This window comes from Brachyistius frenatus, unplaced genomic scaffold (assembly GCF_029030835.1).
Source record: "Brachyistius frenatus isolate BFR_SWC_R1_liver_20210118 unplaced genomic scaffold, ASM2903083v1 Contig_327, whole genome shotgun sequence".
Taxonomy (NCBI): domain Eukaryota; kingdom Metazoa; phylum Chordata; class Actinopteri; family Embiotocidae; genus Brachyistius; species Brachyistius frenatus.
In genome coordinates, this window is record NW_027210926.1 from 282,190 (window position 1) to 299,593 (window position 17,404).

At 42.5% G+C, this 17,404-nt stretch overlaps 3 protein-coding genes and 1 pseudogene across 3 annotated transcripts; 2 read left to right on the forward strand and 2 right to left on the reverse strand.

The window, feature by feature from the left end:
- Window positions 1–1,208: 1,208 nt before the first annotated feature.
- LOC138635766 (transcription factor HES-5-like) lies at window positions 1,209–3,283 on the forward strand. Its single transcript, XM_069723412.1, has 2 exons — window positions 1,209–1,306; window positions 1,426–3,283. The coding sequence occupies exons 1-2, from the start codon at window positions 1,250–1,252 to the stop codon at window positions 1,858–1,860; spliced, it is 492 nt and encodes a 163-aa protein (XP_069579513.1). The 5' UTR covers window positions 1,209–1,249; the 3' UTR covers window positions 1,861–3,283.
- Window positions 3,284–6,328: 3,045 nt separating this feature from the next.
- her12 (hairy-related 12) lies at window positions 6,329–6,971 on the forward strand. The gene is given in 3 exon segments (XM_069723423.1): window positions 6,329–6,380; window positions 6,383–6,492; window positions 6,582–6,971. Coding segments are annotated over 3 exon segments (552 nt in total).
- Window positions 6,972–8,950: 1,979 nt separating this feature from the next.
- Window positions 8,951–9,604, reverse strand: LOC138635780 (transcription factor HES-5-like; annotated as a pseudogene).
- A 1,543-nt stretch (window positions 9,605–11,147) lies between these two features.
- On the reverse strand, window positions 11,148–16,316 carry tas1r1 (taste receptor, type 1, member 1). Its single transcript, XM_069723417.1, has 6 exons — window positions 16,132–16,316; window positions 15,671–15,998; window positions 14,797–15,561; window positions 14,499–14,717; window positions 13,296–13,416; window positions 11,148–12,277 (listed from the first exon to the last, which is right to left on the reverse strand). Exons 1-6 carry the CDS (start codon window positions 16,314–16,316, stop codon window positions 11,355–11,357), a joined length of 2,541 nt encoding a protein of 846 aa, XP_069579518.1. The 3' UTR covers window positions 11,148–11,354.
- Window positions 16,317–17,404: the final 1,088 nt, after the last annotated feature.

A 17,404-nucleotide genomic window follows, 5' to 3' on the forward strand; every position in this document is an offset into this window, starting at 1 on the left:
CGATTCAGGAACACAAGACTCAGACTGGGTACCAAACACAAGAGGATCAGACAGTTTACAAACAAAACACATGAATTTCACATGTGCAAAAACTCATGTTGTTCACATGTGATTGTGTGAAACAAATATTTTGCACATGGGAAACATTTGGTTTTGGAGCATTTTTAAATCGTGTAATGTGTGAAGCCCAATGTAGATTCACATGCGAAAACTTGTCCACGTTTTCGTCATGTTATCGTACTGTATGTTGCAACATGTGGCAAACATGTCATAGATGTGATCACGTGTCCCATGTGGAAAACATGGGAAATTTGTGTTTTTTCTGTAAAGGGTTGTAAACAAGCGAACTGTGGAGCCACACTATTTTGAGGTAAAACTGAACCCAAGAAGCACCTGTAATGCCGGTAAAATTTACTGCGTGGACACAAAAGAAAAGATCAGGTCAAAGATTAACCAGGAAAGTGTGAGAGATGCAGTTTTAGTTCTGACAGCTAATAGTTTTTTTTTTTTTTTTTTTTTTATAGAGCCAGTTAGAAGAAATATAAATTAAAATGTAAAGGTTGATTTTGGTATTTGAGCAAAAACAACACAGTCAACATGTTCTCTTTTCTCCATCAAGCAGATTTTATTTCATTTCCAAAACTGAAAGAAACAAAAAGAAGCTCCTTTTCCATTCACCTCTGAGACGTCTCCAACTGTTGCGCAGTTTCGCGAGGGAAGCCTGGCTGCTTCACACTGGTGGAAGTGGCTTCATGTTGGTCTTTTCTAATGGCTGGCCCTCTGTAACACCCACGTGTGCCTGGTGGCAGAGGCACTTTGTCTTCAATTACGTGGCGGTGGAGATGACATGAGACAGCAGCATGCTTCCCTCTGGGGTCACCACTTTCCCATATCAGCACAAGCACTAGGTCAGTCTCCCAGCTACACCCTCCCTCTCTCCCTCTCCCTCCCTACCCACTCCACCCCAGGCTCTTTCTCTCGCAGTCTATTCCTCCACCTGCTCCCCGGAGACACACTCATTGTCCCCACAGCTATAAACACTTCATTGAGCATGTGGCAGCCCTGCGTTCCTCAAAGCCCTTCCCAGCACTCTCATTGGCCCGGGGACTGTGAGAAACTCCAACAAGCCTAAGACTCACACATTCATATGGAGATTTGGGTGTATAAATACAGCGCTGAGGCAGAGGACAAGGCAGCTCAGACTCAACTGGCTCTTCGAAGTGAGCAGGAGCGCTCTGACTCTACAGCAATGGCACCCACTGTTTTTGGACAAGCAAGCAAGGAACACCTGACCCCTGCTCATAAGGTAAACACTTTATCTGTCAAGTCACATAACTATCTTCAATTATGTTGTGATGCAAAATAATAATTAAAAAAAAACAATGTTCAAGAGGACTAAATGTTTCTTTTTTTCCTTTTTTTCAGCTGAGAAAGCCAATGGTGGAGAAACTGCGCAGAGACCGCATCAACACCAGCATCGAACAGCTGAAGTCCCTGCTAGGTCCCGAGTTTCTCAGGCAGCAGCCCGACTCCAAGCAGGAGAAGGCTGACATCCTGGAGATGGCCGTGGTCTATCTGAGAGCCTGGCAGCAGCAGCAGCATCAGGCCACCTTGACATCTGGGCTGATGACGGCCAGCGATGGTTACTCGCACTGTGTGCAGGAGGCCGTCAGCTTCCTGTCCCACTGCGAGGTTCAGACTCAGGCCCACAGGCTGCTGCTCAGCCACTTCCAGGGCCTGCAGTCGCCCAGCAGGACCAGTCACAGTCCCAGCAACCTCTCCCCTCCTGGCTCTCCAGTCCATCAGGTCAGCAGAAAGGGTGTAAGCCAGGCCAGCTGTGCTCTGTGGAGGCCCTGGTAGGATGGAGTCCCCCTCACTCAGAGAAAGAACTACGTCTGTGAACGTCATGGACAGAAAGTTGAAGACTCACTGAAGTCTGTTACCTTTTGCTTTGGCAGGAGATTTTAAATCGTTAAGTGTTTTACTTGTGTGAAATTGGCACAATGTGCCAAAGTTCCTGAAGGACTGAAAGGATTCAGGTTTTACTGAATATGTACACCATGTGTATCGATCAATTAGAGTGCTTACTCTGTGACCTGTTCACTGTTCCTGTGGGGAAAACAACGCAGAACTTTTTTTTGTTTTCCAAAGTCATTGAATTATATTAACCACGTTGGTTTAAATCTGTCTGAGACATGATTCATGTGTTTACTTTCTGTCTTTGATACTGAGTATCACTGACTGATATATTTCATCAGATTGCTGATGATGCATCAGAAACGAGCCATAACTTGATCCTATGGATCCGCCTCTACTGTAAATCTTATTATGATTATTCTTTACACTTTGATGACTTTTTGTAACCATTATTTGGCCAAAGTGTGAAGGAGTGTTACTACTGATATTGAAGCTGTTACCTGTCACCTTGTGATGTTCCTAATAGATGTTTTTCATCTTCAAATGAATACCTTTTATAAAGGTCTTTTATACTGATGTGAATCTTTACGAAAAGAATCTGTTGTGTTGCTTCCTTGAGAAGTTTGCCCTTAAACATTTGAAACAATAAATGGAAAATTTCTCATGAAGTTTTGCAAACATAACAGTGGTCTTCTTACCTTTTTTTGCAGAAAACTGCAGAGGACAAATTTCACGTGTTTTTATGAATTAATATTCACATTCGAACCGACTAAATGCAATAATGAATAATTAATGACTTCAAGTTCAGAGATGAGCTGCTGGAGTTTGTGTTTTGCTCAAAGTCATCCCATTAAAGACTACACACTTAAATCCAGTCATACCAGAGAGTACCAAACTGACAACGGCTTTACTATTGTGCCTTGCTCAAGGGAGCAGTGGTGCAGAGTGACTGCAGAGGTCTGTTTGCGTAAATATTTACCCATTTGTCAGATCGGTATAGCTGCCTCTGCCTGTTCACATAGTTATCATTTAGCCCTCTACTGCTCTAATAGTTGCAAAGAAAAAAGAAATGGAGAAAATACATTTAAAACACAACAGAGACTGGCTGTATTACTCCAATTAAAAACATGTTTCCATCATTTAAAGAGTAACAGTGACTAAATGTACAAGATTGTTTATTCTTTGGTGGAATTCTGCAAAGAAGAACACAAATGTTTATTCTGGTAACAAAATGCAGGCAGTAATAAAACCTGTGCGCAGGTGTAATGGTGCTGAATAGTGGTTACTGTACATTCAGTGTTTGGCTTTATATTATAACTCTTAATGGTTGTAAATATATGTTTGTGTTTGTAGCACCTGTATGTTCAGAAATATAATCATAACTTCAGGAAATATTTGATGTAACTGCAGGTAATTTTCGTGTCTCATTCCCAGTAAGGTTTTTTTTTTTTTTTTTTTCTTGATCCATTTTTTCCCACAGGGATCATTAACATTTCATCTGACCCTGTTGGTGAACAGGTGTTTAAAAAAAAAAAAAGAAAAACTGACTATGCAGACACCCCTGCAAGTCACACACCCACTTTCCACTTTCTGTTGTGGTGGTCGTGGTATGTTGTCTCCTGCTTGAATTATGTCTCAAGTGCCACAAAAGTCTTTCACTACTGTTTGTGGGCACAGAAGTTGTGGAGAAAGTGGCATGCCTGGGACTTTCTCAGGCTCTAGTTTGCCAGGCCAGATGGTCTGGCTGAAGCTGCCTCGCCTCCCCCTTCAACAGGAGATCAAACACCGTAGCTAATGTGATGTGTAACAAGACACACTTCTATTGTTCCCATCTCGGGGCCAGTGAATAGGCGCAGAGTGTGGGAAACGGGAGATACCACACTCACAGAGAGATGGCTGACGGGAAGCAGCTCTGCGCCGCCGCAGGTCTGAGCGAAGGCCGATACTTTATGGCAGGATTTCAGAGCTCTCAGGCGGCTGGTGGGAGGGAAACTCGTCTTCCCACACACTTGTGGACAAAGACCCCCAGCAGCCGCGTAGTGCACACTAACTTTCAGAGGAGGCACAAATTCACACAAACATGTCAACAATGACGAGGGCAGATAACAAAGCCGAGCAAGGATGCGACAGAGTGACAGTAAATGTTTCAGTGATGACAGGAGTGCGGAGACATAAATGAGGAGAGATAGAGGAGATATGTACTAAACATATAAACTATGAGAAAGAGGTCAAAAATTGGTGATGATAAATATTCGTCAGGGTGATTATAATGACTTTGAACACACTACCAAAACGTCCACAGGTAACAAACCTGTGGATAAATGATTATTATGTCAATAAAGGAGCATGTGATTATTAAACTGATTTCCTACTACCGGGTTTTACATACCTGTTGTACATGAATACCTTAATGCTCCATTCCTCTCAGTTTGCACTTTTGTGCACCATTTACAGCTTAAACTTTTATTTTGGGGTCAAAATGTTGCCACCATCTGAATTCTCTGCTTTCTTCTTTACCTTTGCTTAAGTAACAGTTGTATTTTCTGTTGCATTACTACCTAATTCAAACTTTAAGTACTTCTTTCACCGCAGTAGATTTGTGGCTGAAAACTTAAATTAAAAGAGTCAACACTGATTCCAGCCGTGCAGACTGCCCTGTGCCAAGCAATGAAGCCAGTAGACTTGATTTTTCCCACATGGACCAGCACACAGAGTTTCTGTTTGTGCTGCAACAAAAGATCAATTAACATTCCCAATGGAGCATGGAGGAGCGGCATGGCTTTTGTAGCTCATTTACGCTGATGTTGGGGGCTGGTGGGAAACTGGGGAGACAGGACTACTCACACTGCGCCCACAAGGCCAGCTTCACATCTGGGGCCGGCCAGTGATGGAGGCCCTCAGAGGCACACTGCCAGCCCCCTCATAATGCCATTAACTTGACACTAATTTGACACAGTTCATTTACAACAGGGTCTGCAGACCCTTGGGGGAAATAAGACAAGAACTTGCGATTAAAGGCTGCCTACAGTTTCTCAGCAGAACTCCTTGACTAACTTGTATATAAACTCATGGAATACAAAATAATCTAATATCCAATAGTTTGAAGTAAAATTTATCTTTTTGCCAACCGACTCTCCGAGAGGTATGCACGTTATTATAGTTGTCTTTCATATCATCATGTGCTCTGGGTATGAATAGGAGTTGGATAGTACAATTTTAGAAATGTACGTATAATACCTGTCAGTTTTCCTTCATGTAGGCCTGCAGAAATCAGACAGACAGACAGACAGATTCATAGATGGATAGATGGATAGATAGATAGATAGATAGATAGATAGATAGATAGATAGATAGATAGATAGATAGATAGATAGATAGATAGATAGGTAGGTAGGTAGGTAGGTAGGTAGGTAGGTAGGTAGGTAGGTAGGTAGGTAGGTAGGTAGGTAGGTAGGTAGGTAGGTAGGTAGGTAGGTAGGTAGGTAGGTAGGTAGGTAGGTAGGTAGGTAGGTAGGTAGGTAGGTAGGTAGGTAGGTAGGTAGGTAGGTAGGTAGGTAGGTAGGTAGATAGATAGATAGATAGATAGATAGATAGATAGATAGATAGATAGATAGATAGATAGATAGATAGATAGATAGATAGATAGATAGATAGATAGATAGATAGATAGATAGATAGATAGATAGATAGATAGATAGATAGATAGATAGATAGATAGATAGATAGATAGATAGATAGATAGATAGATAGATAGATAGATAAGCAACAGGTGGAAAACGACATGTTTCACCTGCAGCCAGCTGATATCACAATGTGATGTTAATGACTGCTTACCCAGTCCTTTCCCCTTAGTCTCTTTCCAAAGTGTGTTTAATGTAGACTATCATTTTTTTATCCATACGTATATATGGACCTAGCCTGGTACATTTATTGAATGTACATTCATGGTCACTGCCTGGCATCAAAGATTTCACTGCATGTTACGGCTGTTAAGAGCCTGTGACCAAGACTGCTGAGTCATGTACTCCTCTGAGAACAACATTTTGACGTGTATAAATGCTCCTGTCTGAGTAGCAAAGTGCTTTTTGAGGAAATGAAGCTTTCTTTGAAGAGACAATGAGAGCTCAGCTTATACTGTTTTATTGCTGCAAAGCATTTGGTCTTTAATTGCAGTTACCCCCCAATGGGAGATATTATGCATCTAAAAAAATCCAATTCTGACCATCAGCCTATGATAAATTCTCAGATGTCTGCTTGATAAAGTGTTAATTACCTGTTGCTTATCTTGGGAAACACGCCAGGCACAGATACATGCTCTCTGAGTTATTGACATGCCCTCCATTGTTGTGCTGGGAGTCCCACTGGTCAGAGTGTGGGAACCCCAACCCTGCCTGAGCCACATGCCTTTGTTATGCTAATGTCTCAGTATAAAATGAGAGGCATCTCCTCTAGAGACATCAGAGCTTACACTGTTGTCCAGAAGAAGCAGTTCACTTCACCTGTGCAGACATGGCTCCCTGCTCCACCTACTCCTCTATTCACCACATCAGGATCTCTGAGCGAGACAACATCAAAGTGAGTACTACAGGAGATTCTCTTATGGATTACACATCAGTTCAAATGTCTTGAATCATGAGCTCACTTGTCTGTCTCCTCTTCCTCAGCTGAGAAAACCTGTTGTGGAGAAGAAGCGCAGAGATCGCATCAACAGCTGCATCGAGCAGCTCAAACTCATTCTGGAGAAAGAGTTTCACAAGCAGGAGCCCAACTCCAAGCTGGAGAAAGCCGACATCCTGGAGATGACCGTGAGCTTCCTGAGGCAGCAGCTGCAGTCAGGCCTCTGTCACACCGACTACACACAGGGCTACTCTCACTGCTGGAGGGACTCCGTGCAATTCCTCTCCAGCACAGAGGCCTCTGTCACTCCTCTGGAGGGCCTCCAGCAGCAGGACCAGAGGCTCCATCAGCCCCAGAGAGCCAGCAGCTCCACCCTCAGGCCCACCACACTGCAGGACAGCAGCAGCAGCAGAGGCCCAGTGTGGAGGCCTTGGTAGAGACTCTGTCACACAGACACTCTGAGACCTGAGGGGACCTGCGCTCTCCCTCACTATGTAGGAAATATATTTCCAGTCTGCTAGTTCATGGTGGGTTTCCTTATTGTCTCATCACATTGATGGACAAGTAAAAGCGAAGGCTCTCATTTATTTGAAGATTGTCCTCCTTTGACTCTGATGTTTGCTTTTCCTTTTGCATAGTTTTGTCAGATCTTGTGAAGTGATTGTTTACTCCAGTGGAGTTCATCTTTGGACTGCTTGATGTTGCAGTATAATATCTGCCATACTGTGTTTGACTGACAGCTGCTGCTGAGAATATTTCTCTTCTCTTTTGAATTATCTATGCCAAATTGTATATGTGAGGATGATGATGATGGTGATGTATGTGTGTGTGTGTGTGTGTGTGTGTGTGTGTGTGTGTGTGTGTGTGTGTGTGTGTGTGTGTGTGTGTGTGTGTGTGTGTGTGTGTGTGTGTGTGTGTGTGTGTGTGTGCGCGCATTTTGTGATGGGTTGTTGATATTTCTGTTTTGCTATCACATTTAGGCTATTTTTACAGAATTCTAACATTTGTATGACAATTAAAAATAAAAAGACACAATCATTGAAAAAAAAAACCTGATTGTTGATGTTTATTATTTCATGTAGTAAATGAGCCTGGTGTAAGTACTGTTGCAAAAAAATTAGAAAATGTCTCTGAAATTTTGGCAGATTTACATTAGAGCCTGTTTGACACATCTGTTGGCCGATTAAATTGGCGGATATTTTCCTACACAGGTATATTAGTATCTATATATTCTGGTCAATATGTGCAGATTTCAAAACTGTTTTTGAACAGAGCAAAATGCTCTAATGATGCTCAGAGAAGTTTTGTGTTTTCAGTGCACTGTTGGCCTGAATATTGATATTAGGTAATTATCAGAAACAGAATTTTTTAAAATCTCTAATATTTGTATCAGCATTGGCCCCCAAAATCCAGGAAAAATCTATCCTGAACTTTTTTGCTTTTGGAGAAGATCTTGTAACGTTTGGTCCTAGAGGCAACAGATATCAAGATGTTTTAAACCCACATAATACTGCAATTAAAAGTTGTGTCTTGATTTTTTTTTTTTTAAATCCTAATATAGACATTTCCCTTCTTTGATTAGGAAAGAAGAAAACATCAATCTGAATTCTGTTATCTAGAGCTCCTTCCAAGAAGATAGAAAGACACATTAAAGCACAAGTAATGTGAAAGGCCTTCAAACTAAACAGAGGTTTACATCTGTTGGAATCTGTAGATTAATATGACAATATGAATTTTGATCACACACGCACCTGTTCTTCAATCATTTTCTTGCTTAGTCATTTCTTAGCGATATAACCGTAAATATTACTAACCATAACCTTAAAGCAAGTCATCCTAAGTCATGTTGTTTTTTTGGATTGAATAAAAACTGTATTCACAATTAATACATCTCCACAAAATTTTAAGAAAAGAAAGTATATTTTATTAACATCCGAATTTAACTTGTGGTAAACATTTTCTTTATCATTTTCAACACACAGCATTTACTTACAATACAGTCCACCAGAAAGTTATACACAAAGTACACAAACGATTGACAGTGCAGCGGCTCCCTTTCATTTTGTTAAATACTTTGTTCCTTTATTAAAGGTCAATAAGTCACAACAGACAAGCTCAGTGAACCACTGTGGTTTCAGACATAATGTGACATAAACGTTACACTGTAGAACAAGTTTAACTTTACTTCCTTCATCTACGTAAAGAAACCAAACACTGATAATCACCTCACTGTGAGGCATGAACACTGAGAGGAGATGTGCTTAAGAGGTTAGAATGCCTATCTTCTCATCAATATGATGAAACACTAAAAACCCTCAGTAACACCATGAACTAGCAGGCTGGAAATATATTTCCTACATAGTGAGGGAGAGCGCAGGTCCCCTCAGGTCTCAGAGTGTCTGTGTGACAAGAGTCTCTACCAAGGCCTCCACACTGGGCCTCTGCTGCTGCTGCTGTCCTGCAGTGTGGTGGGCCTGAGGGTGGAGCTGCTGGCTCTCTGGGGCTGATGGAGCCTCTGGTCCTGCTGCTGGAGGCCCTCCAGAGGAGTGACAGAGGCCTCTGTGCTGGAGAGGAATTGCACAGAGTCCCTCCAGCAGTGAGAGTAGCCCTGTGTGTAGTCGGTGTGACAGAGGCCTGACTGCAGCTGCTGCCTCAGGAAGCTCACGGTCATCTCCAGGATGTCGGCTTTCTCCAGCTTGTTGGAGTTGGGCTCCTGCTTGTGAAACTCTTTCTCCAGAATGAGTTTGAGCTGCTCGATGCAGCTGTTGATGCGATCTCTGCGCTTCTTCTCCACAACAGGTTTTCTCAGCTGAGGAAGAGGAGACAGACAAGTGAGCTCATGATTAATGTTGACAGAACACATAAAATATGACCCTGTGTCTAAAAAACCCCGCAGTACTCACTTTGATGTTGTCTCTCTCACAGGTCTTGGTGTGGTGGACAGAGGAAGAGCTGGTGGAGAAGGGGGCCATGTCTTTGCAGGTGAAGTGGGCAGCTTCTTCAGGATGACACTGTCTGCTCTGATGTCTGTGAAGGAGCTGCTCTTCATTTTATAGTACGGCATTAGCATAACAAAGCCATGTGACTCAGGCAGGGCAGGGGCTTGCATCAATAGGAGACACATCAATAACTGTGAGGTGAAGCAATCACAGGCTGACGAGTGGAGATAAAAACATTCCCAATAAATATATATCAGAGTGAAAATGATGTGCTGTCGTCCTCTTATCAGGAGCTGCTGCTTATCTCCCTCTCCAGTCACTCAGGGGACAGAGGCAGAAGCTTCTGATAGGCACCCAGGGAATAATTAAACAGGATTAAATGCATCAGTGGCATCCAGGGAAAAGGTCTGAAAGGAGGCATGTTATTGTAGATTCCAATTGCTTGTGTGAAACCAAGCCATGTCTTCCAATTCACTACAGTAATTTGGACATTTCACATTTTTACACATTAGAATCTAAAATTTTCAAAAATTGTATCACTCATCTGAAATTAAATTTAATTCTGTATAAGACACTTTTACATATTCTCAAGAATATGAGGACATTTATGATCAAATTCCACTTTGACTCTGCTGCTGTTTGTGCGACTTTAATGATTTGTTGGATTTGGAGAAAGAAAAGAGAAAGACATGTGTTCTTTGTATATTGGGACATCTTTGGTCTCCTAAAGTGGTAATTTGGGTGGAGGTTTGACCACCGTTGATGTGGAAAGCTTTGGAGTCCAAGAAAGAGAGAAGACTCTGCTCCAACTTTTAAATGTTGCGTGATAATGAATATTATATTTCCTAAATAAAATGTGGACTAAAACTCCTGAAAGTTTCCCGCCAGCACCTTGCTCTGGTCCTTTGTGGTCTGACAATAGAGCTCCTGCTTGTTCACCCATGGCACACTCCGATTGTTGACCGAGGGTATTAGTCTGTGAGTGGACAGGGAGACTGTGGGAAAGCCAAGCTCGGACTCTACTCACACATCTACTGGTCAATAGCGCTGACCTCCCAGCCACAAAAGGCCTTTTCATCTCTCCTCTCAAACAACAGCCAGCAGCAGCAGTGTGTGTGTGTGTGTGTGTGTGTGTGTGTGTGTGTGTGTGTGTGTGTGTGTGTGTGTGTGTGTGTGTGTGTGTGTGTGTGTGTGTGTGTGTGTGTGTGTGTGTGTGTGTGTGTGTATATGTGCCCCTGCCACACACACACGACGAACCGATTCTGCATTCATTTGATATGCAATGAGATGTTACTTCATGCTGCAGTTTGGTCACTTGTTATTGAATCCTTGGAATTATCATATTACTTGTTTTTACAGCACAAGCCAACATCTGTAAAACCTTAAAATGTCACAATAGAAACAACAAAAGATAAATCCATTTTTTTTCCTTCCAACATCTTTTAGGAGATAAATGAGGTTTTCTTCGAACTCTTTTTTTTAAAACCTTTTCAGAAGCAAATGGAATGACATCACAATGTTCTTGACCTGTTTTCAGAAATATGGTATTTCATCCATTAGCATTAGACAGGAGGTGTGAGAGCAAACAACAAAACAACACATGCATTTCAAATGTATTCCACAAATGTACGTACACAGACTTAAAGATAAAGTTTATTAATTTTGGTGTCTGCCAGAATCTGGATTGTAAAGGATTATAAGTGTCTCTCAGCGCTACAGTTGTAGGTGGGTGTGACCTTTGACCTTCCTGGCGTAGGTCGTGTGAAAAGAGAAACAAACTTTATTTGTATGCACACAATAAACATAGTGTAAATCTTAACCATTATTTTACCTACGTTACTTGTAGATACACTTCATCTACTGAATTTATTACACACTTCATCACTTGGTCATGGTGTACATTTGAATACAGTTCTGGAAATGTGCAGTTGTGTTCATCTGCGGCCTCATGACAATGATATATATTTTGGGAAGGAAGTATCCTCCGAGAAAGGCCAGAACGCTGAAGAGGGTGGCAAACACTTGCGCTGCCATGGTGAACGGGCCTCTGCTGATGAGGTAGAGGGTGAAGAAGCTCATCCAGGAGATCATATACACCATGAGGCTGAAGGTGACACACTTGGCCTCGTTGTAGTTGGCTGGCAGGTCTTTGCCCATGTAACTGAAGGAGAAGCAGAGGACGCTGAGCAGTGATACATAAGCAAGCTCCAGGACTGCGCCGGGGGAGAGGGTGTTGCTGCACTCCAGCACGATGCTGTCCTTGTAAAAGTCAAAGTCCTGGGAAGGCCACGGAGGGTTGAGGGCCACGCGGAGCACAGAGATGAGCACGATGATGGCAGACACCAGAAAAATGGTGAACTCTGGCCCCCGTTTTTTGGCCCACTTGTCGTAGGCCGGCGGCAGCTTGGATGCAAATTTAAAAATGCAGATGACCTGAAGGGAGCGCACAGTGATGCAGGCCAGGCACACAGTGAAGCTGAAGATGAATAGAGGCTGCTTGAGGATGCAGGCCAGAGGGGACGGCTGGCCAAAATGGCACAAAGAGCTCACGGCCGCGGCAGTCAGGGCTGCCAGCATCAGGAGGCAGGTGCGTCCCCCGGCAGACTTGGCCACGGGCGTGTTCAGGTTGAGCAGGAGGATTAGTGCAGAGCTGGAGGTCATGAGAAGACAGGCGGCCAAAAAGAAGAGCAGGGCTATGGAGAGGGGGGCGTCCCAGGCCAGCAGCAGAACAGTCCTGTTCAGACACTGCTCGCTGTTTGGGAGGGCCCACTGCTCCAGAGGGCACGGCTGGCATATTGTGGGCTCTGAGGAAGAGTAATGTCAAAGAAATAAATGCCACTTGGACAAAATCTGGAATGTAAATGCTAATGTGTGATTTATCTCAAATTTGACATCCTAAGATTAAATATTAAAGTCACACAGCAGCGTTAGTTGGAAGTGCTTTCTTTGGCAAAATGACCCCTTTCAGAAAAGGATTCTTGAGGCTGTTTGACTCCAGCATCAGAACATGAGGAGTCAGTGTCCCCTGCTGGTCAACCTCACACACTACAACTGATAACAACGCTGTGTTGCAGTCCAGATCATTTTACTCACACTGGCAACTTTCAGATGTAACTTTCATGTTTCAGGAGGAAGAAAATAATGACAGAACACAAGACTTTATAATCACCTGATGAACTTCCCCCTGTTCTGACCTCCTCCCAACTTTTGAACTGGAACATGTCTTCTCTGTCTTGCACTCAGATGTTGTTTTTGGATATTAGTATGTTTTCATTTGCTTTTTCACTTTACAGAAACCGTCATAACATGCTTAGACATACTATACTTTTACTCATCAGGAACACTGATAATGCCGACATCCATGTGGGAACTGTTACATTTTTAGGTCCTGTCTTTAAGTGGTTTGGCAATACTCAAATAAAAAACAATTATTTGTGCTCCACCACCTCCAGCCTCTAGGCTCTGGATATCCTGTCCTATCTCCTCATCTATTTAGGACATGATTCTATGAAGCGGCCTTTTATCGCCAGAATGTAATAGCCAAAATGAATCACTCAAACTGTCATTTCTTTGACAAATTGTTATTCACTACAATAATCTCTCCTTTGTTGAACTGGATTGTATAGTAAACTGATAACATTTTCTGCAACCTGTTCAATGTGTTATCTTATTTATGAGATTACATCCTGTAGAGATTAATTTATCACTCTCATACATGAAGCCAACATCTGATTTAAGAAACACCTTCCTGTCCTCTCTATTTTTTTTTTGTCTGAAAATTTTTCTGATGTTCAGTCTCTTTTTTTCTGTGTTTTTATTTACCACTTTTATTGAGGAATGTGGCAGCAGGACAGGCCTGGCAGTCGAAGCAGCATGTGTGTTGCCCCGTCAGCATCTTTTTGTGCCCTTTTGGGCAGGGTGGAGAGCAGATGGACAGCGGCACCTGAACACCAGCAGGGTTGGAAAGAAAGAGAAAGAAAAACTGTAAACAACCTTTATTTAATAAGGTAATCTTAATTAGGTCAAGATCTTGTTTGCAAAAGAAGACCTGAGTATAGCAGACAAAATAATTAGATACCATGGTTTTGGTCTTCTGCCTTTCAGTTTGTTCCCTGTATCGCTCCCCCCACCCACCAGAGGTCCCCAGTTTCTGTCTCTCTCTTTGTCAGGTCTCATTCCTGCCACGCCTGCCTCACCTGCTGCCAGTTCCTCAATCTGCTCACCTGCAGCCATTCTGTCAGTCGGAATAAATCTAAGTTGTTGGTTTGTAAAGTCAAAACCTTCATGCAAAGTCCTCGTGTAAAGTCTTTACCTCAAGTCTTCATCTTAAGTCGTGTTGCTTGGAGACAAGATTTGGGTTTTTCTGGACTTCTGTTAGTTGTCTAGTATTGTTTTTGTCAGCTTGTTGAATTTTTTTTGACTTTGTGTTTCCTTGTTATTGTATTCATCAGCTTGGTTTTAGTTATCAAATATTTTTTTTAAGCTTTCTGTTTACGTAACAACTGCCTCTGTGTTGTGCGTCTTGGTCAGTCACGTACAAAAACACCTTTAAACAGCATCAAATCAGTCATCTTATGACTTTTTGACATTTTTTTAAAGAAGAAAATTAAAGGTTTAAATTCATTCAATTGGGTGGGACGTTTGTGGTCAAAGCAATGGGAGTCAGTCTTCACAATTTACCCAGCATTATCAGGAGTAAGCCAGTCCTTGCTTCTAAAATTAGAGCAGTTACAGGGAAATTATTGGAGTATATACAGATTAACAATATATGACTGCAAAGGATTTTAATAAGACATAGTCTCCTGGAAAATTCATACATGCACATTTTGAGTTGTAATTTCTTCTTATTTATTAATCTGGGATTATTTTTTCCCACAATACACTCAAAAGGCAGATGAAGAAATTCAGGGATCTCTAAAAGAAATGAGATGTTTATGATTTTACAATGTCACCATCTTTCCACTAAAAAGAGATGAGGATAAACTCTAATATACTGTACTTAAAAATGCACCACATTGGCCTCACTGTCGTTGAACTTCTTTTGCCGTGCCACTCAATTTGATCAGCATCCACTGTGAGCGTAACGGGGTCTGGCGTGAAGGAGCCCACCACTCTGAGAGACCACTCGGTCCCCCTCCAAACCCAGGAAATGATATCATAACTTGCGGGCGGGTCACCGTTCACATCGAAGTACACGGACATGTTGTCCAGAGAGAATCGCACCTGCTTGAGCCACTGAAGAAGCTGAGGTGGAGAGGAGAAAGGAAATATCAGTGCCTGACAAAAGTGGGTTATACACCTACTAATGTTTGCGTCAGCTCACCTCCCATGGATACACGCTTCTCTTTGGGCACTCTCCAGCATCACATCCAAGTGCCTGGTGCAGAGCATGAGCAACAGCATACACCGCCTTATACACATTGAAGGAGGAGGTGATGTCATATTTCTCCAGAGAGAAATTGTTCCTGGCGAGGCTGTACAGGTCTATGCTTTGCAGACAGTCCTCGCCTGGGCTCACGGTAACATTAGACCCTTCCTCTGTGTGCTGCATCGAAGCTTCAACCACCTGTTTCTCAAACTCCTCAAAACCAGAAATGGCTGCATATTTGATTGACACGCCGAGCACGGTGCCGATGGATGACATCCCAGGTATCCCTGATACAGGAGTCGCCATCGACCAGTCCTCCGTCCCAATCCACACCTTCTCTGTTATGTTCCGCTCAATGACAAATGGGAAGAAGTTTCTGAGTTTTGACTTGCTGGAAAACACCACAATGGTGTTGACTTGGGTCGACTGTATGCTCTCCACCATGTTCCTCATGGTCTGGACTTTGTCAGGTGTGAACGAAGGGATGACTCCTTGGTAGGCGATGCAGATGCCGTGGTGTGGAGCTTCCTGGGACAGGCTCAGCATGCCCTGCAGTCCGTAGGAGTTGTCACTGCCAAGGAGAGCAATCCAGGTCCAGTTGAAACGCACCAGAAGCTGGATCATAGCTGCTACCTGGTTCTTGTCGCTGGGGATGGTGCGGAAGAAGGCCGGATAGAGGTACTTGTTGCTTAGCATTTCATTTGATGCTGCGTAAGAGATCTGCAAGGAGCAATTAGGATGTAAGGGATGATGCAGTCATTTATTTATGCCTTAAAATGCCGTGTAGAATTTGTATATCAAGGACATGATCAAAGTTTTAATATCTTACCTGTGGTATAAGATAGGCTCCCAGTAAAGAGGCCGGGGTGAAACTTTTGCTGCTGCTGTCCGGCCCAATCACAGCCACTTCTTTCTGACCTCTGTTGGAGTTTAAATCTGCGTCTCCCTCTGCCCGAGGCGTTGATGGATCCTCATGCTGCTGCACCAGCACGTCCAGTGTGGCCAGGATACTAGCTGGGACCGAGCAGATGTCATACAGCTGGTAGCCGAGCTTCACGCCCGGTAACAGAGACTGTGGTCCGGTGCTGTTGTTGATTTCTTCCACAGCAAATCTCATGGCTTGCATCAGGTGAAATCCATGTTTGTTGTTTGTACCTCTGGAAAAGGTGACATTTAAAAAGTAATATGATAAAAACAAACAACATGACAACATTTTAGAAGCAGGTTACTACTGACATGCATTTGATGATTAAATAGAAGTTTGCTGTCCCCTAAAACACTAAAACTCACTCATTGCATGGAACCAAAGCAGGGAAACCATCACTTGATCCGTCAGTGTCGTGGAGAGGAAAAAGTCCAGTGATGGAGAAGTCACCCCGCAACTGCATCCCCTGTCCCTGAGAGGTGTAATCTAGCTGCCCATCAGCTAACTGCAGCAGCAGGCAGCTGAAGGAAAGAAACACAGCAGCAGACATCTCAATCTTCACCTCCAGGTCAAACACACCTGCTGGGGAAGCTCAGTGTGGCTTGTGAAAGCAGATCACGGACTGTTTTTGAAAGTATGGACTGACAGAGGGAAGGATTTTGCATCTTTGTGGGGAATATTGGTTGAGTGAAGCTTCTTTACATATGGAATTTGTTTGTGTGACTGTAGAGTTTCCCTCCCATTAAAATGAGTTGCATAAATGTAATAGGCCATGGAAAGGCAGACTGGTGGACTTTACATTAATGTTTGACGCACTAACAGACTGTGGCTCAGGGCAGGTCTATGTGTGAGTTTGTTTCTAATTCTTTTCTAATTGAAATCCGTTTTTAAGGATTTTCAAAACAGCAATCTTGGTTGTTTTTTGTGTGTCTCGGTACAAACTTGAGAATTCACCACCGATGATTTCAGTGCTGTCCTTTTTGACAGGTATCTCTGGTTTTTACTTTTGAAGAGACCGTCACTCTCACGACACACTACCAAGGTGCACAAAGGTTATGAACCAATAACAAATCTGGAGGAAGAACATCTCTGCACACATAGATCCAACACAAGTCAAAAATCAATCATAAGATTTTGTCTTTAGACCTTCAACAGGGCAAATATTCTCTCTTGTGAATGATGTTGTAATTTACATACATAATTAAATACCTTTTTAAAAGGACATTTTCCACCTGAAGACGATGAATTAACAAAGTCAGGTAGCCCATGTGAACAAACAGAAAGAATTTGAAGTTTATGGGCAAAAAAGAGCAGATCATTAATAATTGAATAGAAAACATTTTCTTACGGCTGTCAGATCTCACTTTTTGTGTAGTTGAATTTGAGAAATTTTTGTCAAGCATTTGTTTTTTAAGAAACAGCAGTTGGCTAAACTGACATTTTGAAATACAAGTTTCCAGTTCTTAACTTGTGGTGACTTTAATGATCTATTCAGAGAGTATCTCCCTTCAAATCTGCTACTATTACTGCACTGCAGTCAAATACACAAGAAAAAAGGTTTTATAAACAAAACTGTTTGAGTGAAAACTTTGGTTTTGCTTTACATAATTTACAAAAGTAAAATTGTACAAATACTAA